At 47.2% G+C, this 25,516-nt stretch overlaps 1 protein-coding gene across 1 annotated transcript in view; it reads left to right on the top strand.

Annotated features, from left to right (window-relative positions):
* Positions 1-12,663, top strand: part of LOC146790091 (glucagon receptor-like) — a 481,117-nt gene extending 468,454 nt beyond the window's left edge. The window contains exon 14 of the mRNA XM_085630168.1: positions 11,867-12,663. Coding sequence (XP_085486294.1) covers positions 11,867-11,941 — 75 coding nt within the window. The 3' untranslated portion in view covers positions 11,942-12,663. The remainder of the gene's footprint in view (positions 1-11,866) is intronic.
* Positions 12,664-25,516: the final 12,853 nt, after the last annotated feature.

Below are 25,516 nucleotides of genomic sequence, written 5' to 3'. Positions count from 1 at the left end.
AGTTGACAGACGACAGAACAGGAATTATTTATTTATTTCATTTTCCCTATTCCGTTGTCTGTTGACTTACCTCCCTCCTGCCCCTCTTTGCCCCCACCCCACCGCCCCACTGCACTTACCTGCATGGACCGCCACTGTTTATTACTGTCAAACCTCACCCACTCCCTCCATCCTCCAACTGGCCCATAGAGTCTCCCTCAGCTGGTGTTCGAAACATAGAACATTCTATACAGGAGTATTGAAAGACCATTCCAGGGTGCAACCTACAAGATGATAAGAAGTGGAAAGTACAGACGGTAAACTGGAATCTTATTGCCCTATTGCCTACATTATGCATAGCTTGAGCTATTATTTATTTATTTGAGAGTTTTGTATGGCACTAGCTAGACCCGAAGCTGCCAGAGCGCTTTACAACAGTAAATGTTCACATCAAAGATAACAAGTCTATACAGAGCATCTGAGTCAGAGCGCTTTACAACGGTAAATATTCACAACAAAAATAACAAGTATATTCAGAGCTGCTAAGTCACATCAGATCAAATAAATTAACTTGATTCGACTAGCCTCTATCAGACATTTATCTCCACATTGTGTCCATCAAATCTTGGCTGAGCCCAGTTCATTATTCACCTCTCATCTAATACTGTCGCAGTTTCAGGTTTCCATCTGCCTCCACTTGAGCACTAGCATTAGCTGCATGTGGACCTCTTTACTGTCTTTGCCCTGCCTGGCAGCTCCTGCTGGTAGCTCTTGCTGGCTCCCTTCTTGTGTCTTCTTCTAATGTGCTGGTGCTGCATGCATCAGCACAGTAAACCTCCACCTATTGTTTTGCCAGTTCTTTTTTTCCTTTTTATTCCTGTCATCGCTTTCATGATGCTTAAGACCAGGGGTAGCAAGGACAGTGTCAGCAGATGCCATTCCTAGCTACCACTAACTAACATTCATGCTTCTGTTAATCTCTGCACATGCCTTGCGTAAATGGTCGGAACCAAGTCCAACATATTGATAAATAGGTTGTTGTAGGTCTTGGTTTCCTTACATTTAGGGTCAAGCCCAACTACTAATCACTACCAAAGAGAGTATTTGTCCTCACTGTGGATGAGGTCCAGATGAACTACTCCTTCCTCAGCAGCCACACAGTTATGTCATGCTTGCTCCCCACAGAGAGCAGACAATCTGCTCTGTGTTCTTCATAGGCTGCATGCACTCAAGCCACCTTCAATGTCTTACTAAGCCTGAAATAGTGTCATGACCTTCTTAAGCGATGTTTGAGGAATCACATATCCCAGACATAAAGCAAGTTGATTTACTGCAGCACCCCGACATTCATAGCAAAGGTGATGGACCAAGTTCCATTTTGACGACTAACAATGCAGTCCAGCATCCTCCAGGATGCCTTACATCCTGTTTGTGTGATGGGACCATGGTATGGACAAATGACAGCTAATTTGTCACTTGTGCAAATCCAGAGCAATTCATGCTCAGATTATATGGGATATTCAGTACTCATCAACACAGTTGCTCTTTACTGACTTAAAACACAGAAGAACAAGGTGCAGTGCCACCTATTAAGTGTAGGCGAAAGCAGGCAGGTGGCACTGATGACATGGAGGGGTTAAAACTGATCTGCTTAGATCTTTAAAAAATGAACATGTGTGTGTACTTTACTGCAGCTGTGCCTGCAACACAACCAAAAGATGGCAGCTATGCCTCTAAGACCCTACATTAAACCTACAACGACTTTTTGAACATATCACAAGTCTACCTCAAACTACACTCTACACTACACCATCCCGTCCCTTTTAGGCCTTGCACCTACTTGGATTTATTCCACCCCTACACCAGGTGCGCTTTCTTCATTGTTCCCACCATGCGGAAGCCCCTCTAGAAAGTCCCCCCACTAATTCCATAACCAAAGGGTTTTTTACAATATAGTCTGAAAGAAACCTGTTCAATGAAAGCAGCCTGTGGCTTGGACATTTGGGCTCAAACATCCCAGAATGCAATGTATTAGTGCAGGGCCAGCTGTAGCGCTTGTGGTGCCTGGTGCAACAAAGTTTGTTATTGCCCCTCAGTGACCACATATTGCACGGATTCCCTCACCACCACCCTTTAACAGTGCCCCTCAAGTTTCCATTACCATTCTCCCTCAGATGCATTTAATTAGTTATAAAGCACCACTGCGTAGGGTGTCAGTGTAGGGTGTCAAAGCACTTTACATCACACACACTACACAGAGACTATCGATTATAGGGGTGTAAATCTGTGTATAGGAAATGTTACATAAGAAAGAGGACCATAAGGTGTAGGAGTCACACATCATTCATACTGGTAGACAGTATAGTTTAACCCCTTCCCTGTGGGAGTAATTCCCCCACGGTGCGGGGGGGGGGGGGGGGGTCCGCAGCGCCGCTGTGCTCGTGACGAGCTCAGCTTGTCATGACTCACAGTGGAGCTGTGCTCATGACGAGCTGAGCTTGTCACGACCCCGCCCGCTGATTAATTCTCCTGCACAGGCGGGGAATTTATCACACGTGGGTGGGCTGCGGCCGTTATGACGAGCTCAGCTTGTCATGAGCACAGCTTCACTGTGACTCATGACGAGCTCAGCTCGTCATGAGCATGGAAGGGGTTAAGAGTGCCTGGTCTGGTGAAGCACAAACTCAGAATTAAAAAAGTAACATCATGGTTGGGGGGGTTCTCTTTAATAATAAGAATTTATTACTTCCAAATGAACACTTTTTGCAACATCAATCTATACTCTGATCTGTAGTTTGCAGTGTGCATGCCGTTCTTTGATGACGGTTAATAATTCACTGTTCTATATTAGGATTTTAGCTTATAAACTGCAACATACAAAAGGATGCCTCTTAGAAAAGCAGTAACCCGCTGACCTATTTACATTATATGAACTTTGTGATCTGCATGGTACACTTCTTTGCAGCAGGCATATTAATGCTCGGTGCTATTTTATGTTCGGTCAAAACCTGAACGAGACAAAACTCCGATCTCCATCCAGGAAGAACATCATTTACCGGGAGGTATCTTGACATTTTTATTGTTGCCTGGAAATTGCTAGAGGCAAGGGACGCAGCATGCGCGTGGTTTTAAAAACAAAATAAACTTGCAAACACAGCACCCCCTGAAGTCAGCACTCGGGGCAGTGGCACCGTTTACTGGCTAGAAAGCAAGGATTGACAGATGTTGATGCCCATGATTTGGGGATATTTGACAGCTATGTTACTGCAATGCTTAGGGGTCAGGACAGACCAATAACTTTGTCTAAAGAATTTAAATGGCTTAACTGTCTTCACAACTTGAGAAGTTAATAGAGGCAACTCGGCGATAGTTAGTTGGCTTCGATCCTTTTCTCGTTGAAAACTCATACATGCAATCTCACAAATGGGCGACATAGACACAAGACAAGGTGCAGGGATGTTCAGCAGGCAGACCACTCAGATCATGGGACTGAGGGATGTTGACTCTGCCCAAGCTCCCATACTATCAGAGAAAGGTGCAAGCTTTCCTCTGCAACAGCCTAAGCTCTGGAAGCGTTTACAAGTGGGACGAGGTGTGGCGCCGCGGCCAGGGCGACTGACTCCGCAATCTGGGAATCACGGGTCGATCCCCTGCGCCTGCGGCAGATTAGCCCAGCACCATGTGACTTTTGGCAATAGCTTGCTTAATCTTCCAGACGGCCCCCAGCGCCTAGAGACCCTTACGGGTGATTGTTCGCGCTTTACAAATGTGGATTATTATTATTATTACACTAGAATAGAATAGCGACACATGAAGGCGTCACAGTGCTGTGACAACATACGTTTCTAAGGAGAGGGAAGCAAAAGCAGTCGAAAAAAAATGCGGGACAAGACCAAAGAATACACTTTTAAATCCATCCCAGAAAACGCTACCATTTATCAGCTATTCAGACAAGCCCCAACACCTCTGTTTTCGTATCAGACTTAAATGACGTTAGATCAGCGCCGATAAAATAGATGTGCAGAACCTAAAAGTGATGAATTTTGCAAATAGGCCAGGGAGAAAATTCAATTATGCTGAGGAAGTTTGCATTATTCCTGAATTTTTTCTTATGTGAATTTTCCAGAATCATTCGAAATTTCACATTTCACATATTTTCTACATTTGAGAGGCTTGTTTTAGCAGATATTATCTCATCCAAGAGAATTTTTTTTTAGCTCAAATCCTCCTTTTAGTCTCCTCTTGCTAGCTCGTCAGTCTTTTTTTTTTTTTTACCTTAATTGAATGCTTCCATGTAAAAATCATGGAAAATACCGGCATAACACCCTTTGCCTTAAGAACAAAGGAACATATCTACAAGACCCTATTGTCAAAGCAACGTTATTTTTTCCGACGTTCTTGATACAAGCTTCTCCTTATTTACAAGGCAGCGTTAAGCCACCTAATGTGGCTTAACGCTGTCTTGTAAATAAGGGATCCTTTCCCTGCTATACTTAGTGCAAAAGGGTAGGGCAATGGATGTTGCGATAAGCCTACCGCCGCAACACCCATTGATTTTGATGCTGCTCCATATTTACATGGGTAGCGTAAATAAGGGGCAGCACCAAAATTAAGACCAAAAAAAACCTAGGGGCATATTTTCAAGAATGTGTGATAACTACCACAAAATTAGCTTAACGCAACTCTTCACATCGCAGTCTATCGCTGGAAAATAACACCATGTTAACGTGGTATTCCCAACACGGCGGTACCATGCGATATTCTCACGATAACACATCAAATGAACTTGTTAAAATCAACGTGACGCCGCTAAAATGCAAAACACGAACGCGAAAATAGTAGCGATGATGCCATTCGCGATACAAAAATCAGCGAAACCCAGCCACAGGCCTGCAATCCCCATGCGTCATGTGGGAAAATGCACTATAAAAGTTGAAAAAAAACATACAAACAAAAGCGAAGCACAATGGAGGTAGCCGGAGCAAGTACAGAGGACAACCAGAACCCCACAAGCCCCCCGGAGGACCAGCCAAGGGCAAGGACAAGAAGTGTAGGAAGAAGCGGTTCAGTCCTCAGGAAAACAGGATCCTGATAACGGAGGTGGTAGAACACCATCAACTACTGTTCGTCACTTCCACTGTGTCACTGGCAACTAAAAATGGAATATGGCAGACCATCGTGGACAAGGTGAATGCAGTCGGAGTGCCGAAGAGGACAATGGAAGAGGTTAAGAGGCACTGGAATGATGTGAAGTGCAAAACCAAGCAGAAACTCGCAAACAACCGGTAGGCAGCAATGCAGACTGAAGGTGGCAGTCCAGTGCCACAGGAGGAGCTGGACGAGATGGTGGAAATGGTGTCCACAGTCAGCAGTGGGGAGACGATGGCAGGAGTTGGGGGACCAGACACTGTTCAACATGACCGGACACAACAGCAACAGGGTGAGTCATGACCAGGGACTGGGGGGACGGGGGAAATGGGCACAATGGCACACATGCACAATTAAGCATAACACATCCGCGGACAACCATGCCCCAGACCCCCAACTCCCACCAAGAGACCAATGCATCCAAGTATGCAACATATCAGCACTGTATAAGCACAGAAGTCAGAGGCACACCGCATGTAAGGGATAAGGGGCAGCTAAATCAGAGCTGCAAGGGAGACTCCCCCAAAATGCGGCACACACACATTACATGCAGAGCACATCAACATTGACAACGATGTGGTACAAACCGCAACATGTCCACAACAGAACAGAGGACACAACTGGTGCCGCTTGTGTGTAGAAACTGGTGAATCACATTTGGCATTGCAGGGAAATGTGAGTTGACAATGTACAAGTACAGACACACATCCGTGATATCGTTGGAATGTCCACTGTCCTGAATCAAATAGGCAGCTCCCCCCAAACAGTCACAATGTACACTGTCATGCAGTCTGAATGAAAACATGTACAATGCGTCAACATACATGTGAACACAATGTTAAACTGCATCTCCCCTTCACATTGCAGGGGGAAATCCAACACCTCCTGCAGAGCAGGTGGAACCTCTCTTCTCTGATGATGAAGAGGACCACCACACCTTCGACCCTGACGCCCTCCAACAGCTCGTGGAGAGCCTCCGCAGCCCACTTCCAGGAGGAGGGCAGCCCAGCTGATACGAGGAGAAGCCACCCCCTGCAAAGAACACACAGCAAGCAGCACCCAACACCACGGCTGCCTCCAAGGACCCCCACTACGAACACATGGCCTTCCAACTCCATGTGTTGGGGTGCCAGGAGAAGCAGGCTGAACAGGTACAGGAGGGGTTTGACCGCATGGCAGCCAAACTAGATGCCATACGTGGGTGTCTAAGTCCCATCAGGGACCACTCACAGTCCCTAACGGACAGCCACAGTCCACTCCATGCGCTCCAACGAATCATGGCTGACATCGCTAGAGTCCTGACTCTGAGACAAGAACGACTGTCTAGACAGAGTGGCTCCAGCGATCTCGCCCGGGAGTTGGGACACATGCGGAGAATCATGGAGAATATTGGAGCGGACGCAGGCGGAAAGAGCGGCTGCCATGGGTGCACACCAGCGAGAGGTTGCTGGGTCCCTCAATGCCCTAAAGACCCTCCTCATGGCATTGCTGCCACAAGGTCTGGCGCTGATGCATGCTGCTACTACCACTCCATCCACATCTCCGGCCCCTGATGTGTCAGTGCCACGAGTGCTAGAGACAGAACACCACCACCCACATGTGAGGCACATGCAACAGCAGAGGACGAAGATGCGGATGAATCTGCCTTCATGGTCAGAAGCAGGCAGTAGCATTCATCTCCGCCATATGACCTGTTTCTGCTTGGTTCTGCCCTCTGCATCATCACCTTCCACTGTCCCCCGATACACTCGGCGACACTCACCTTGGACCTCGACATGGACTGCCATATTCTGTTTGGTCACCAATGACTCAGATATTAGACTGGGGACTAAACTCCTCCTCTTCTAATGTGTCATTCCCTGAAGGACTCTGGCTGGCCCTCCATGGGCCAACAATGTAAAGTGGGGTTGGCATAGCCCTGTACTGCTCCAGCTTCAACACTCCAATGAATGTGCAATAAACATTCATATTCACACAGATGTGTCATGTCTATGATCTTTCAAGTGTGGAAGTATGGATGAATGTAGGGTCAGTGATTCCCCCTTACGTCCATGTTGCTCATGTTGTGGGACTTGGGTCACAGGGTGACACATTGCCGATTGCGGTACGGGTTGCACCGACACTACAACGGATACACACGCATTAGCTACTTTCTTGTCCAGCCCAGGACGGAACCATGCCCAGAGCCCTGGGATCATTGTTCACACCCTTACTCTGGACTGGCACATGACAGGTCATCCCACTCCACCTACACTCACAGGGTGGGACAACAACACTACATTTCCCAGGTCTTCCCTGTAGGGAGCTGCTGCTCATAGGTCTAGTTGTCCGCATGCCACAGCCCCTCCCTCACGACTGGTTTACACCCACACCACACCGATCCAGCACAGCCATCACAGGACATGTGACCCTGCCAATAAAAAGGGCCTGGCGCACGTGCTGGATGCCATTTCCACTCTCTAACAAGGTGTCTCTGTGTGGTTATCATTTATGCCTGAGGGCCTAGGAACCTGCCACCTCACATTGCCCAGTGCCGGAGGTGACATGATGGCGTTTGCACCACGAGACTAAGTCATAAAGGGTCCATGGCTTGTGGAGCACAGACTTGGTGGCACCGGATACACTGCGGCAGGCTCACCGCCACGGGACGGTGTCTTTCGGTGCACTGAGGTAGGGGCACCTAAAGTGCTGAGCGGGTGTGCAGCCTGCGATGATGCGCCATCCTGTCGGTCCGGACTGGTAAGAATTATTGTGAGCCCTGCTGGACCGCAGTGTAGTACTGAGCCAGCAGGCAGTGTGAGCCTACCACCACCTGGCGTTGCCTCACGGTTCACAGAGTTAGTGGCACCTCAAGAGCTGAGTATGCAGCCTGCGATGATGCGGTGTGCACTGATATGATCTCTGTCATTGAGAAATCAAGACCCAGAATCAAGTGTGTGACCTGGTGGCCCGCGGTGCGGGGATGCATGATGTGGAGGGTGCCATGATCACGGGCCCCGGGCTTGGAGCTCCCACCGGCACGTGGTGGGCCCTCCTGCAGACACGCCGGTGGCGGAAGGTGAACAGTGAGGCCTGGTTGCATAGGGTCGTGCAATCACCACTGGGCGGCGGGAGGGGCTGGGGTGCAGCAGCCTTTGTGCGCAGGGGCGAGCAAGTGATGATGGCATGTGCAACAGTATGGACTCTGCCATTCATATCTCTGGAAACTGTTTCAGATAGGGGACCTGGGGGACTGCAGTGTATACTGGCACGTGGTTGAAGACACACCGGTGGCAGCAGATGAGCAGTGAGGCCTGGGTCCGCAGTGTCGTCTCTCTCCCTCTTTCTCTCTCTCTCTCTCTCTCTCCCTCTCTTTCTATCTCCTCTCTCTCTCTCCCTCTCTTTCTGCCTTTATCTCTATCTCGATCTCTCTTTCGCTCTCTCTCTCTGTACTTTCATGAGCACCACCTTCTTATCTAGATTTTTGTCTTGCAGGCTGTGACTTACAGAATGTCCTGAGAAGACCCGCCTTGACTCTTCAGAATTTTTGTTTTGGGTTTATTCTGTAATAAACAAATTATTTGGCTATTCTAAGATGAATGTATGATTCTCCTTCTTCCGTCCAGACATGCATGTTAGGTGTTGTGATTGTGCGACTTCAGGCAAATTGTTGGGATCATGATTTCACAGAGTTGATGTACAACATCTTTGTGCAAAGGGGGGGTGGGGGGTGCCCGGGATAGGTTCCCCGGGGGGGTCCCTGGGGGTGGTGGCGGTGGGTGTTGTTGCCCTATTGGGTCTCCGGGCTGCATGTTCAGTTGCTCCAGGGCATTTGTTGTTCTTCATGTGTGGCTCTGGGCTGTGCTCCCTTGTCTGGTGCCGGTAGTCGTCCGGCTTTACACCAGGTCAGAGCAGGTGTTAAAATCCTGCAGCTAGCGCACCTTATCACATGTTTTGTGATCTTATCGCCGATGTGGCTGGTCGTTGAGAATGTTGCGAAGTGGTGTTGTCATGGCTCTTTGCACCGGAACGCATACTCTGCATATCATTAGCGGTAGTTGCCAGAGTCATTTGTGGCGATGTTTTTTGCAACTGCTATCGCAGGTAAACTGGTGATATGGGCTGTTAGTACCAGCTTGTGAATGGGGTGATGAATTTATAGCGACTTTGGCTGTGATAAAGTGCTGATGACTCGGTAATAGATCCTTGAGAATATGCCCCCTAGTTTTAACATGGCAAAATGAGGAGAAATGCTTTATTTCTCCTCGTTTTGCTGTTTCAATGTGTGCTGCAATGTGCAGCCCCGACAGAAATAGCAAAACAAAATGCTTGATTGTTAATGTGCAGGAAGGTGTCCCTTCCTGCACATAAATTATTTTAAAAATGACAAGTTGCAATGTCTATGTGTGCTACACAATCAGCAAACATAGAAGTTACAAATCGCCATTTAAAATTGCTTATGTGCAGTAAGGGACACCTTCCTATACATGAGCAATCATTCCCGCAACGCAAGCACCCTTCACTATGGTCCAAGGGTGCCTACGTTGGCGCTAGACAGCTGTAATTAGCGCTAACACACGGGAAACTCAGGGCTGCACCGTATTGTTGTAAATACGGCGCAGCCCTGTATTTTCAAAGTGGGGTGGAAGCGTTAAGCCAAGAAGGCCAACGCCACACTCCGTCCCTTACCTTGTAAAAATACCCCTAATTTTTAAGAAGAATTTGGTTATTTCACAAAATTTAGTTGGACACTATTACGGAATTTCATCCTTCCTTATCTGTAAGATGTTCCAAAAGTGTCATCACTCCCATATTATCTGTTACACTTCCCTATGCAGCCACTACCACTTCCCCGGCCTCTCCATCTTCTGGCAAACTGTAAACAATTCCTTACTGTAACGTCCTGGCTTTTTCGGGGTTGGGACAAACAGACGACGGACCAGAGAAATGGAGGTTTAAGGATGATTTAATAAACAGATAAACAACTACAGACAACAAAGAATACCGGTACTGGAATCACCAGTTAAAGTACGATACCCATTCACAGCTCGTCTAACCGTCCTCCGCATGCACACCGGACCCGGTATGCTCCAACGGAGGGCACAGTGCTAAGCAGTGGCCGACAATGCCACTCGACCGCTGTGAAGGGTAGTTCCAAGGTTGTGGAATCTACGGGGGCACGTGGGAGTCACCCGGCCGGGCTCTCTACCACCTGGGAACAGCCGCTCTACCAGTATCCCCCAGAGTACTGCCACAACACAAAGACGCTGGGAACACCTCCTAGTGTGCGTCTCTTGTATCCGGGTTTAAGTGATGATACCCAAGGTGGCGCAGAGAATGGACGGGAGCAGACGCTCTACCTATCCCAGTTCTCCTACGAGTGTCGATGGCTAAGACGCGGAAACACCTCCTGGATAACGTCTTAGCTATAAGCGTGTGTTTACCCAAGGAACGAGGGTTGGGAACTTCGGCTCGCACCAACCTCGTTTTCTCCAAATTGTCAGGCCGTTGGGAGCTTCGGCTCTATCAACGGGACTTGCGCCCAATGACGTTGAATACGGCTCTCAGAAAGGGACAGGACACGGGCAGGAAGCACACGCCAGCACCTCTCCTCCGCTCCTTAGAATGTTCCTTCCGCCGCTCAACTCACCAACGGGTCCGTGTACCTCAACCAGGTACTCCGGCAAAGATCAGAATATCCGACGCCGAGTCCCAGTGATCTTCTCCTTAAGTAGTACTCTCGGCGTTGTATAACCATGACTCTTGAGTTGCATAACATGAAAACTATTCGTTACCCTTGGTGTTATGTAACCAGAACTCTTGAGTTGCATAACATAAAAACTAGGCGTTCCCCTTGGTGTTATGCAACCAGAACTCTTGAGTTGCATAACATGAAAACTAGGCGTTCCCCTTGGTGTTATGTAACCAGAACTCTTGAGTTGCATAAGGCAATTGTTGCCGGAGGGCATTCTGGGAGTTGTAGTCCGCTCTCCTCCAAGCGCACCAGGTTCACGGAAGTGGCATCGTGGGAGGGAATCCATGTGCGGGAGGGGATTCCTGACACTTACATTGACATGCACATAAGTGAAATAAAACAGGGCACCAGCCTAGCTGAATGTATGATGAATTCCAGACGCGACACACTGCCTGTTGCTCCCTTACAAAAGTACTACCACAGGAATGTGATGGGCAAGTATTAGAACTGCAGGGGTGCACCATTCTCAGACATCATTGTGGGTCTCAATATAGTATCAAGGGTTGAGAAAGGTCATGGTTGAAGGTCATGGGCACAAAAGTAGGTGCTCCTCAATATTAATTGGATCAGGGAGCTGCAGGATAAGGTATAGCGAGGGCCCCTGGAGTTACACAACAATGAGGGCCAGGATATGAGGTAGTGATACCTGTGTAATGCTGCATATTTGCTCTATTCCTGCACAAGACAGCACTTTTTGTGGCAGTGTTATTTCACTATTTTCTTATTTGAACACACATTAATATTGTCTGGGCAAATGCTTCACTTCATTAGTATCAGCATATTGGTGAATTATGAGGCAAATATGCAAAGCCATAATTATGCAGAACCACATATTTCCTGTACGCTGGTTATAAAGAAATAAAATGAGTGCTGCTGATTCAGGTGTACCTGGGAGGGTGGGGTCCGGATATAGGGGTTGGCGTGAAGCTCGGAGGGAGCTGTGTGCATGATGCTGTGAGATTCCATGGGCACTATAGCTACATTGTTCTTTTTTTGCTGTTCCAGGTGAAATCTGAGATGAAAAAGAAATGGCAGCTGTGGAAGTTGGATCAGCAGGCTCCATGCTGCACCCGGTGGTGACATGTTCCTCCGACACATGGTTACAGCGCTGAAAACGACACAGGGAGCGGCACCTAGAGCTTGTGTCACTATCCTTACACCTGGGCATGAGCTCCCCACTCCCACCAGCTCCCAAATGTGCAAGAGTCACATCTGCAACATGTCAAAGTAAACCGACTCGAAAACTCCTGACTGCCCTCCTGTGGGGCTAGAGCAGAACAAAGAACTAGGAGAGACCTGCAGGACACGGTCGCCCGCCACCCTTAGAGGGGTCCGTGAACATGGCTGGGTGGTCCTAGGCAGTCCACTGATGTACTGTCAGCATCATCTATGCTTATGGCAAAAAGAGGGACATTCAGTACATACAACTGAGAGGAATCTACACTCCAAATGTTGAAGTCAAGCGGAGATCTGGCACTACAGTAGATCACTTGCTCCACCCATTTGCCCTGATACTAGTAAAGAAGCAAGGTCGCAGGGCTGCCGTGGTAAGAAGAGAGTGCATGACCTTTCCTGTCATCAGGGTACCTCATTAGTGCCAAACGTGCATCTACATGTGAAGAAGAAAAGACATTCATCTTTGTAACTCTACTGAGCACCCCTAGCATTAACACCCCTTGTAAAAAGAAGACAAAACACCCATGAGCCTGGGAGCCAAAGTCCCTCGCCTCTATGTGGGTTTCAAGCAACATCATCAGCCACGCTGACACTGTAACCATTCACATGCAAAATGAAGCATTGCTAAAACCAACGGGTCTGGCTTGCGCTCTGTGAAGCGGTCAGTCGGAGAGTTACCTGGGGAGAGCTGTCTTCCGTGTGAGTGGGCTGGAAGAGTGCAGGTCGCAGGGTTGTGAGCCTCTGGTGTGAATCCTCTGACAGCACTGGAGAAGCTGCTCCTGCTGCTAACAGAACTGCACTGGCTGCAAATGCAGCAAGGAACTACTTTTCGACATTGCCAAAGCCATAATATAACGTCACTGACAAAGTGTAACCATCCGCAAAATGTCAATGCCCTGTGTTGATCACATTAGCGATTGCAACATTCAGCTAAGACTATCTGTAGCTGGACACTAAAACGACACTACTAAGGCGAGGTAAATAGGTAGTAAATAGGTAAACATGTCAAAAAAGTGGCGGAGTCATTGGCTTCTAAGTGAGAGCAACAGGGTATATTACATGTTCCCAAGCTTACACCCAGCACCTTAACATGCCAATAACCCTAAACACAGAAACTAAACACTCTTTCACATCCACATTGTGAAGTAAATTATCTTTCAGGGATGAAGCCACAAGGAATATTTCATTTGTACTTTGGTAATTTAAGTTCACTAGCGGAATGAACCATGAATCTGTCCAGAGGACTACTTTGCCACAGTGAAAAATGGGTACAGTTCTGAAGGAATACAATTTGAAGTTCACCAGCTCTACAGCAAATGTTGCAGAGAAGGTAATTTCCCTTCCCACAAACAATGCATCACAGGTGTGTAAAAGTGCTTTAAGGGAGGTTGTATAATGTTTTTGGGAGATATACCTTTTTCGCGTCATAGCATCAGTGACATTCTCAGACTACAAAAACTAGAGCAACGCCTTAAAAGCAGCATTCCCAAAACTATTAATGTTAATAATAAGCGTTCATGGGCACATGTGGTTCAACAAAGTAAATGAGAGTGGAGTTTTACCGACACATAGGGCCATGTGTACAGTGAAGTGGCAGAGAGAGGCGTTAGCCTTCCTGGTTTAACGCCTCTCTCCGCCCCTTCTGAAACGCAAGGCTGCACCATATTTACAAGAATGTGTTGCAGCCTTGCGTTTAACCCTGCAATGGCGCTAAGTTTAGCAACTCGATGGCAATGCAGGCACCCTCGCACCATGGCGCAAGGGTGTCTGGGTGCAGGGGAGGATTGTTTATGTGTAGGAAGGTGCCCCTTCCTGCACATAAACAATCCTAGAAATGCCATTCTGTCACTTTCATGTGTGCTGCTTCATGCAGAACACACATGAAAGTGACAAAATGGCATTTTTTACCAAAGTTTGTTTATGTGCAGGAAGGGACACCTTAATGTACATAAACAAACAATGGCATTTTGCTTTTTCAATGTGTGCTGGACAAGGCAGCACACATGGAAAAAGCAAAAACGAGGAGAAATAATGCAGTTTTTACCTGGCCTTAATTTTGGCGCTGCCTCCTATGTACGCCACCCTTGTATATAGGGGGCAGAGTCAAAATGAATGGGTGTTTATATGGAATGCCCACCGCAACACCCACTGCCCACCCCTTTCACGCTAACCATACCGTGAAAGGGGGCCTTATGTACAAGGCAGCAGTAAGCTACGTTAAGTGGCTTAACGCTGCGTGTACATAAGGTGCAGCCCCTATCACCACCACAACTCCGTGGCGACAGGGGCTTGTACATATTCCCCATAGTTTATAAACCCTCTCTTCCAGCTCAATGATTTCCAATACTTGTGAAGAAGACAGATCACACAGCAAAACACTAAGGACCAAGTCTGCTGTGATTTTTGTTGGGGTTGTGTCACTTTTGTGTCGCAGCCCTGATGCAAAGTAATTTTTTACATTTACTAAGCCACTCAAAGTCGCTTTGCTTGGTTCTGCGAATACAAAGAAATGCAACAAAGCGCATAGCGCTGCCTTGTGTTACTTTACATCGGGTAAGCGTCACAAAGGGGGAGCATGTGCATTCATTATATGGATGACTCAGTCCAGATATAACTGGGGCAAAATTAGCGAAAATATACCTAATTGCTAAATATTCCATTTATTAGCAGTAGGTGATGCGATGTCGTGGAAAGTGAGAGAATATCCATAGACTGCTACACTTTCCATGCTAAACTTCCACAAATATGATTCCAAGAAAACTCGATTAAATCAAAACAAACATGTTAAAAACAAACTATCATCCTGGGGGCAAGGATCATTAATTCACAAGCAAATACAGTTAAATTAAGAACGTAATAGTCAAACCAATTCAGGTAAACATTATTAGCCAACTAAGACAAAAAGTTTATGCGTTGAGTAAACGTCTAGTATAGGTTCATGAAAGGGAAAGTTTCCTGCTCCTAGCCATTGCGGTCAAAAATGTTCCTGGATTTAAAATTGCTTCAAAGTTTGTGAGAAAGATTGCAATATTGAAAGGCCTGAACCCTAATCCTGCGGTTCAGGTCTCAAACCTTAAGACCATTGTCCTAGCGGTACCCGAACCATCGCTACATCGGTTTTCTCACTTGTCTATTACATCAAACATATCAAGGGGTTTGGATTGAGTCTTCTATGCTAACTTGCTGCGCTTACTTCTGCACCCAAGATGGCTCAGATTCCCACTGCCTGTGAGGGGAATTACCTAGACATCAAAGGGGCATATTATCAAGGCGGCGCTATGAAATTATCGCCGCTTTTGCGTCCGTTTTCGGGCGAAAAGTGGTGATAATTTCATCGCCTTATCAGCAAAGACACACTATCGCGTGTTTTGCTGACTTAGCGCCCGTTTCCAGCACGCCTAACTTTGCATCACTAATGAAATGCAAAGTAGGCGTGGCTGTGAAACCAACCAGGGAAAATATCGTTAGACAGCTTTACGATATTAACTAGGAAGGGTAGCGATTTTTTAAATCGCGTCAAGTATGCCTTAACGCAGGAATTTAACGTTTGTTAAATTCCTGACTAAGGTATACTTAACATGGGGGGTGGATTCTGTGGCTAAGACCACAGGCCCTATCATCTAGGATATCGCCGTTTTCCACCATGCAAAATGGTGATATCCACACTATCTCTGGAATTGTTATCGCCTCGGCGATGTGCGTTGTTGATAAGGCGCTAACCGGGCGATAAATTCTAGAGATAGCCGGCGATAAATATTCAAGCTCTAAGCGCGCTTTGCGATATGTCCCTTAGTTTTAGATCATTCAATCCATCATCAGAATAAAGCTCGCGGGAAGCCTCTTAATGTTGATCTGATGATCCAAAAGTGTGGCCTTTATATGCCGGACAATCAGAAAAGAGTGGGTCTCTGAGGGGCTCCATGCATTCATTGAAGATTTTAACATTTCAGTAATCAATATAGTGATATTAACGTATCAAGTGAAATAATATGGAATTACAATAATGATTATTAATATTGATAGTTTTTTATTTAATAAAACATGACATAGACATTATTTCACTTTCTTTCATATTTTCTTAAAATCATTCCATAGTTAAACAATACAAATGGAAGAAAACATCATTACTCCCTTTGTAACCACCCATGTCTGACTTAGCCTCTCTTTGGGTATTCCAGCCTCTCCAATTAGCTTCCACCACACTCCCCACTTCCCACTGAAGACACACGGCTTTACCAATCCTCCATGACTTGTCCTTTCTTCATTTTATTTGTAGGAAAAAAATAACCAAATCACAAACGTTCAAGTTGCCTCAATAAATCCCTCTAAAATACTATTTTCTATTTACCACTCCTCGTAATAACAAGCATTGGCATAGCCAATAGGTCTCGCCTTGGGACCGTATAAGTGTTTAGCCATGCAACAGTTGATGTTGTTGCACCAAGGATATTGTTCTGAATAACTAAACACTTGTAAGGTCCCAAAGGCGAGACCTATAGGCTATGCCAATGCTTGTTCCTAGATCCAATTGAATACTGGGCTCAGATTCCTGTTAGTGAGTAGAGTGCTTTACGACAGGCCTGTTACTCGGCGGTGAAGATTACCCATCATCTAAGGGAACTATATAATCTTCAGTTTCAAGCAAAAAGGACAGTAGCAAATTCCAGTTTCTAACGCGTTCTGAAAGGCAGATGGGACACATAGGTGTTTATGAGACCCGAGAGCGTTTATACTTCTTAAACAAAATTTAACTAAGATCGCTGTAAATTATTTGTTTTTGATGAGGTGCTAATAGAAGAACACGTATTCAAATACAATTGCACAGTTTAATGGTTCCTTCTCAGCAGAAATAGTTCATAAAATGTGATGTATTGAAGGGCTGTAAAAGGAGCATTTTGTTATTGGTATATGTAACCATCATCATGTTAAAGATGGCGGGAGGCTGCAGCATTTCATATTTGTGACTTTTCCCTTCAAATTCTGGAGCCCGTTGAAGAAAATATTATTTTTAACACAGTTTTAAGATTTTTGAAGACCTGGGAGGAAAGTGTCCCTTTCTCCTTTTCTGTTCACGTTGATCGAGCATTTGAAGCTGGCTCCATCTCTTTGTGTGTGTCTACAGCCATCATCAACCCATACACAAGGCGGCTTATTGCGCTCGAAAACACGAAGTTCATTGAAATGTGTCTTTCTTAGATAACGATGAATCGCCCGCTACAGCTGAAATACTGGTGTGAGAAGTTGACCTGATATATGCTGTCCACTAGTTATAGTGGGCACCTTGTATCAGTCCAAACAACCCCTTATGGTGATAAGTTAAAGACAACCTTTATTGAAAGCTATCCTAGTGGTAGCTATGGAGAGCAGCCTTCAGGCTAAGTCTTGAAGGAATGTAAAGCAGCTTGTTTTACCAGTCTATAATCTCTTGAATAATCAAATGAAAGGACAACCACACTAGGTATATATTTAAAATATATGTATTTAAGATAAAACACACCCCTCTAGTCTCTTTATGAGACTGGAGTTCGAAGTACTTAAGTTACAAGTCAGTATTCAACAGTAAAAGCACAAATACATGTTTGGGCCCTAGGGGCGTACCAAACCATATACCAATAAAGTGGTATAAGAACCACGACTGAACTAAACACAAGACTTAGAGCCTATAGAAGTGCTTGGACCACAAGGAACCACCCAAGGTAGTGAAACAGGGGACCCACGGGGGACGCGTGCAGTGTAAGAACACAGCCGCGAATCGCCGTTTACTTCTATGGAGAAAGTCGCGGTTGGAAATTAAAAGTTTAAGGACACTTAGAGGATGTCTACGAGCGAACCCTTTTGGACTTAGAGGTGTCTAGGGCCAACACCCACAGGAGCACCGAAGTACTCGAGTTACCTCACCCAGGGAAGCCGGGTGCATAGGTGTCAAATGGTGTCGGGTCGCATTGCTGTTTTCAATGGAAGCTGCTCAGGAAGTGCTGCTGCCGTGAAGCGGAGAAGTGTCCGGAGAGATCCAAGCCTGGATCTAGGATGGAAGGAACCTGAAAGCAGAGGGGACAGAGTCTGGGTCACTTACCAGTGACCAAGGGCACGATAGACCAATGCCCACAGATGTCGGGTTCTTCAGGTGAGTTGACGGGTGTCTTGATGTTTCAGCCACGAGGTCCAGGAGGCATCGATGACAACCAGGAGCAGGATTCGAGCTGTCCCACAAAGACTGTCAGGTGCTGCGGTGTCGGCGACCAGATTGGACCCAACAAGCCTTCGCAACGGCAAGTCACTTGGAAACAGAGAAAGGAGTCGGTGCAGCCCAGCAAGGTCTGGGGGACTCACCCAGCAAGGTTAAGTCGGGGAACGTCTGGAGCAACCAGGAAAGCCCAATCAGAAAAGGATTTGCCTTCGTGGGGACCTACTAGCCAACGGGCTAGTGATTGTGAAGGAGCCTTGAGCGGTCGCACTGGAAACTGGCCCACGGGTCACTCGTGGAGTGGAGGCCAGAAATCTTCGGTGCAGGAGGTGCTCAAGGCTGGGGCTACTCGGAGACCAAAGCACCACTTTGAGGAAGATGATGGATCAGCAAAAGATCATGGTGTCCAGGGGTCACGGTTCCACATCACCCACGACAGCCACGGGCATTCATTTTTGCTGTGGACTCAGGGCAGCCTCGGGGAAGTCTGGAAATCTACCTTTGGGGATGCAGAGACTTCGGCGTCCGGCGGGAGCTTCAGAATTGCAGACCAGACAGTTGCTTCCTTGGTGCCTGCCAAGCAGGGGAGTCACTCCTTGACCCCAAGGGCGATTTCTTCCATCTTGTAGTCGAAATAGAAAATCAAAGGTCCAGGATATATGTTGCAGAGTTTCGTCCAGGGTAATCTAAAATCTCAAGGACTGGGTTCCCATACTTATACAAAGTTTGGGGGTTGGACATACTCTAGGGACCCACCTATGGGAGGGTTTGGAAAGAGGGGTCGTTACACCCATTTCCTTTGTCCAGTTTCGTGCCAGAGAAGGGGCAGGTAGCCCCTGCAACTGGTTTGAACTGGACTATGCACAGGGACACCAAGTGTGCCCCCAGTGCAGGACTTCAAAGCACCAGAGAGTGCTCCCGCCCAGCCCCAATACACATCTGCCTGTCTGGGGAGGTGGTTACATCTCCCTGGGACAGGAAACCTATTGTTCAGGCCTCCCCTGCTGGAGTTTCAGTCAGCAGCAGGAGGTCAGACCCGTGTCTGTGGCAGTGGCATCCATTTTGTGATGCCAGGGCTTTAGAAAGTCTTTACCGGGTAGACCAGTGTGATCATGTCTCTCCCTCTAGAAGAGTGGAATGCTACCACCGCCACCAAAACTGGCAGGTGGGTAGTATTCCAAAGCTTTGACACCAAACACGACATGTTTCCGTGCAGCCAGTCCAAAGTTATCATTTACCGCAAGGTTTTAATGCACTTAACAATATATGGTCAGGCTGTACCACAAACAGCATCAGAGGAGGTACTCCGAATGCTGCAGAGGGGCTCTGCTCATGCAGGGGCACCCTCTCACATAAAAACCAAGCACTCTGCCTTCAGGATTGTTAAGGCCTGCCATAGGAGTGACTTATAGGTTTTATATGTGTGTGCAATTATAGTGATATAGTTAGCCTATACCACAGTAAGGGGTGCAAGTACCACCTTACCCAGGCTGCAGTAGTAGATCTATGGTGTCATTTCTTCCCAGGGGTGGCATAATACATGCTTCAGCCCCTGGTAGGCCTCTGAGGTACCTATGCCCTAGGTACATAGTATACCATATACTAGGGGCTTATAAGGCACTCCAGAATCCAATTAGAAATGTACCTAATGTACATGGAAACCATTTTAGAGAGAAAGCAGCTAGGCTGGGGTCCTGATTAGCAGGGCCACAGCCAGACTAAGGTCGAAAAACAGTGAAACACCAGCAAAAAGTGGGGGTACCCATGTGAAGCAGATCCTACTCCCCTACACAACCCCCCCCCCCAAACGCAAGGACATTAAACTAACCTTGACCAGTTGAGTCTTCATGTTCTAAATGGAAATACCTAGAGAGTCCATCGGCATTGGCATGGTTACTCCCAGGTCTATGTTCCACTGTAAAGTCCATCTCCTGTAGGGAAATGGACCACCTAAGCAGTTTGGGGTTTTCACCCGTCATTTGTTTTAGCCATAAGAGGGGCTTATGGTCTGTCTGAACAAGGAAGTGAGTACCAAACAAGTATGGCCTCAACTTCTTCAGAGCCCAAACCACAGCAAAGGCCTCCCTCTCAATGGCTGACCAACGTTTCTCTCTAGGGGTCAGCCTTCTGCTTATGAAAGCTACTGGCTGATCCTGACCTTCATCATTCAATTGTGACAGCACAGCCCCTATCCCCAATTCAGATGCATCTGTTTGGACAATGAACTTCTTGGAGTAATCAGGACTCTGTAGAATGGGAGCAGTGCACATGGCCTGCTTTAGGTCATCAAATGCCTTTTGACAGCTAGCTGTCCACTGAACCTTTTTGGGCATTTTCTTAGAAGTTAAGTCATTCAGGGGTGTCACCATTGATCCATACCCCTTGACAAATCTCCTATAGTACCCAGTCAGGCCTAAGAAGGCTCTTACCTGAGTCTGGGTAGTTGGAGCAACCCAGTCCATGATGGTGTGGATTTTGTTCTGCAGTGGTTGAACCTGTCCTCCACCTACACAACCTGAGTCTGCCCTATCTGGCACTTGGTGGCCTTGATAGTGAGGCCTGCCTTTTGCAGGGCCGCCCAAACATTCCTTAGGTGGACCAGGTGATCCTCCCAGGTGGGGCTAAAGACAGCAAGAAAGTATAGATAAGCTGCACGGTAGGCTTCCAGACCTGTGAGAAGTGTATTCACCAACCTTTGGAAAGTGGCAGGTGCATTCGTCAAACCAAAGGGCATCACCCCAAATTGGTAGTGCCCACTTGGGGTTGAAAATGCTGTTTTTGGTTTTGCATCATCAGCTAGTCTGATCTACCAGTAGCCAGCTGTCAAGTCAAATGTGCTAAGGTACTTGGCTGAGGCCAAAGTATCTATAAGCTCATCTGCCCTTGGAATTGGATGGACATCAGTCCTAGTGACTGCATTGAGACCCCTGTAGTCCACACACAACCTCATCTCTCTTTTTCCACCACTGGTGGCAGGTTTTGGCACAAGGACCACTGGACTAGCCCAAGGGCTATCTGAGGGTTCACTAACTCCCAAATCCAACATTTTCTGGACTTCTGTCCTGATACAGTCCCTGACATGGCCAGTTTGCCTATAAATCTTATTTTTAATAGGCAGACTGTCCCCAGTGTCCACTTCATGAGTGCACCAGGTAGTCTGACTTGGAGTCAGAGAAAACATGTTTCCCAACTGATTAAGCACCTGTCTGCAATCAGTTTGCTGCTGGGCAGTGAGGCTGCCTGCCAAGGCCACACCATCAACTTAACCATCATCAGAGTTCTGTGAGAGGAGGTCAGGGAGTGGGTCACTCTCTTCCTCCTGTCCTTCATCAGTAGCCATGAGCAAGCCCATGTCAGCCCTGTCTACATATGACTTTAGCCTGTTGACATGGAGAACCCTGTGGGGACTCCTGGGAGTTCCTAGGTCTACTAAGTAGGTAACCTCTCCCTTCTATTCAACAATAGTGTGGGTCCACTCCTTTTGTCTTGGAGAGCTGCGGGAGCCACAGGCTCCAACACCCACACTGTCTGGCCTGGCTGGTAAACAGTCAGTGCAGTCATTTGGTAATGCCAGGCTTTTTGCAGTTCCTGGCTAGCCTCAAGGTTTTTAGTTGCCTTTTTCATGTACTCAGCCATCCTGGAGTGGAGACCAAGTACATAGTCCGCTATGTCTTGCTTTGGGGGCTTGAGAGGTAACTCCCATCCTTCCTTCACCAAACACAATGGACCCCTGACAGAGTGACCAAACAAAATTTCAAAGGGGCTGTATCCAACCCCCTTTTGTGGCACCTCCCTGTATGCAAACAAAAGGCAGGGCAGGAGAATGTCCCATCTTCGCCTAAGCTATTCTGGGAGCCCTTTAATCATGCCTTTTAAGGTTTTGTTGAACCTTTCAACCAAACCATTGCATTGTGGGTGATAGGGTGTGGTGAATTTGTAAGTCACTCCACACTCCTTCCACATTGCCCTTAAGTAACCAGACATGAAGTTGGTACCTCTGTCTGATTCCACCTCCTTAGGAAAACCCACTCTTGAGAAAACTCCCACCAGGGCCCTTGCCACCACAGGTGCTGTAGTGGTCCTAAGGGGAATAGATTCTGGGTACCTGGTAGCATGATCCACTACTACCAGGATAAATCTGTGCCCAGATGCTGTTTGGGGATCCATGGGACCAACAATGCCAATCCCTACCCTTTCAAAGGGCACCCCCACCACAGGTAGTGGTATCAGGGGGGCCTTTGTAGTGCCACCTGCTTTGCCACTGGCTTGGCAGGTTACACAGGAGCGACAAAACTCCTTTGTGTCTTGAGACATGTGGGGCCAGTGAAAGTGAGGGACAAGTCTGTCCCAAGTCTTGTTCTGGCCCTGGTGACCTGCTAAAGGGATATCATGGTTCAGGGTCAATAGGAAGCCCCTGAACTTCAGAGGTATAACCAACCTCATGGTGGCACCAGGCTTGGAGTCTCTACACTCTGAGTACAGGAGTCCATCGTCCCAATGCACCTTATGGGTACCACTAGCACTCCGAGCAGCCTCAGTAGCAGCTTGCTGTCTGAGGGGTTCCTTGGAAGGGCCCCCTAGCCGCAAGAACTCAACCTGATCAGGCTCAAGCTCCTCTGGGACAGTTCTTTCTTCAGGACTGCGATCATCTCCCTCAAGAGACTGATCCTCCTTCTGAGTCAGGGGGGGAGGCCCTGCCTTAACCCTTCTGCTCCTCCTCTTGGATGGCACTTGGTCCATTCTTGCAGAATCCAAGGCCTGTTAAGTTTCAGACATTTTGGCCTGTGACCTGGTCACAGCAAACACATCTGCAGGGATGCCCAGCATTTCTGCATGAGTCCTGAGCTCTACTTCTGCCCAAGCTGAAGTCTCTAGATCATTGCCAAGCAAGCATTCGACTGGTAGGTCTGCACTCACCACAACCTTCTTATGGCAAGTTAGCCCTCCCCAGGAGAAGTTAACAACTGCCAGAGAATGGTCTGTTCTGACATTGCTAGCATTGGTCACTTGGTACATTTCACCAAGTATAATCTGCCCAGGTTCCACAAGATCTTTTGTCTCCATAGTGACATTTGCTCCTGTGTCCCTGAATGCCAAAGCTTATACTCCATTGATTAAAGGCTGTTGCCTGTACTTGCCCAAGTTACTGGGACTCACAAAGGAGGTCATATCCATGCCCCCATCACAGACAAGAACAGCCTGAGTGGTTTCTCTGACTAGGCCAGAACCCAACTCAGTACCCAGGGTCAACCCTACTATACCCTCGGCTTGTGTATTCCCACCACCAATTGTAACTGCACTAGGGGGAGCAGGTGCCTTAGGGGCATTGGTGGGGCCTGGAGTATTCTCTTTAGACTTGGTGCAATCCCTGGTCCAGTGCGTCTTTTGCTTACAGACTTTGCACCATGGTTTCTTTTGGCCTTTCCCTTTGTTAGCCTGTGAATCCCCACCTGAAGAAGATTTTTGGGGACCTTGTGAAGACTTCTGGTCTTTAGCCTTCTCCCCACCCTTGTCAGAGTTATTAGAATCTTGCTTCTTTGGGTCACCACATTGGTTCTGTACCTTCTGTCTCACCCTGGTGCTGACCCATTTGTCTGCCTTCTTTCCCAATTCTTGGGGAGAGGTCAGATCAGAGTCTACCAGGTACTGGTGCAACAGCTGATTTTGACAGTTATTAAGAATTTGCACCCTCATTATCAGATTGTACAGTCCTATGAAGTCACACACTTTACTGCCCAATAACCAACCTTCCAGAGCCTTAGAAGCACAGTCAACAAAGTCCACCCAGTCTTGATGTTGTGCCTTTTGGGTATCCCTGAACTTGAACCTATATTGTTCAGTGGTTAGGCCAAACCCATCTATCAGTGCACTTTTGAAGACCTGGCAATCATCAGCATCCTCTTCTCTTACAGTGAGGAGCTTATCTCTTCCTTTGTCTGCAAAGGAGAGCCATAAGATTGCTGCCCACTGCCCTTGGGGGACCTTCTGTATTTTACAGGCCCTCTCCAAGGCAGTTATCCATTTGTGGATGTCATCCCCACTCTGGTAGGGAGGGACAATCTTACTTAGTTTTCTATGGTCATAAGACCTCTTCCTATCTCTAGGGAAATTGCTGCCACCAAGGGACTCTAGTCCCTCCTTTTTGCTAGCTCTGTAGAGCTCTAGGGCTTCCCTATCTAGGGCCATCTGCTGCTTTCTGAGGTTTAACTTATCTTGCTCATACTTCAGCAGTCTCTCTCCTCTCCCGGGGGGTTTCCTCCCTCTGTGAGAAGAAACAGAGGTCCCTACAGATGAGGTAGACTGAACAGACTCCCTTGAGAGAGATCTATTCCTTCTAACCCTACCCTCAACTCTTCCTGGAGGGACAAAGAGGGGAGCATTGGGCTCATCCTCCTCATCCTCATCCAGTTGAGCTGTGGTTACCAGATCCTGATCATTGTCATCAGTCTGGTCAGCAGCAGAGTTTGGGCCAGGGGGAGTTCCACCCCCAGATCCACCCTCAACTGCTGCCCCACCCACTCTGTCTACCCCTTCAGGCCCACTAGGCCCTGAGAGATCATCCAGCCTGAGTATCTGTAAAAGATGCTGGGTGGTTGGGCTTTTGCCGGTCTTCAGCTTCCTAATGGAACATAAGGCCCTAAGCTGTGCATAGGTGAGATCCCCATATTTTCAGGGGAGAAGCCCACTGGCTTCTGGCAGGGACCCACTGGTTCCTGGCTGATTAGACATTACTAGTGTGGTGTGGTGTATTGCACTACCTACACTAGTGTGGCCTACTAAACTCTCTTGAGTTGTAGAAAGGGTGTGCTATCCCTTAACACACAACTCTAAGTTCAGTAGAACTTACTGTATACTAAACTTGATATTATATGTACCTAAGGTACCTTTAGTGGTTTTCAGTTGGTCAATTCAATTGAGATTATCTGGTAAAACAATAGCAAGCTGGAATCCCACACGCTGCACACCAATGTGAGAAGTTGACCTGATATATGCTGTCCACTATTTAGAGTGGGCACCTTGTATCAGTCCAAACAACCCCTTATGGTGATAGGTTAAAGACAACCTTTATTGAAAGCTATTCTAGTGGTAGCTATGGAGAGCAGCCTTCAGGCTATGTCTTGAAGGAATGTAAAGCAGCTTGTTTTAACAGTCTATAATCTCTTGAATAATCAAATGAAAGAACAACCACACCAGGTATATATTTAAAATATATGCATTTAAGATAAAACACACCCCTCTAGTCTCTTTATGAGACTGGAGTTGGAAGTACTTAAGTTACAAGTCAGTATTCAACA

Source organism: Triturus cristatus, chromosome 10 (assembly GCF_964204655.1).
Source record: "Triturus cristatus chromosome 10, aTriCri1.1, whole genome shotgun sequence".
NCBI lineage: Eukaryota > Metazoa > Chordata > Amphibia > Caudata > Salamandridae > Triturus > Triturus cristatus.
The sequence above is the reverse complement of the archived record's forward strand: the minus strand, read 5'-3'. Positions and strand labels throughout refer to the sequence as shown.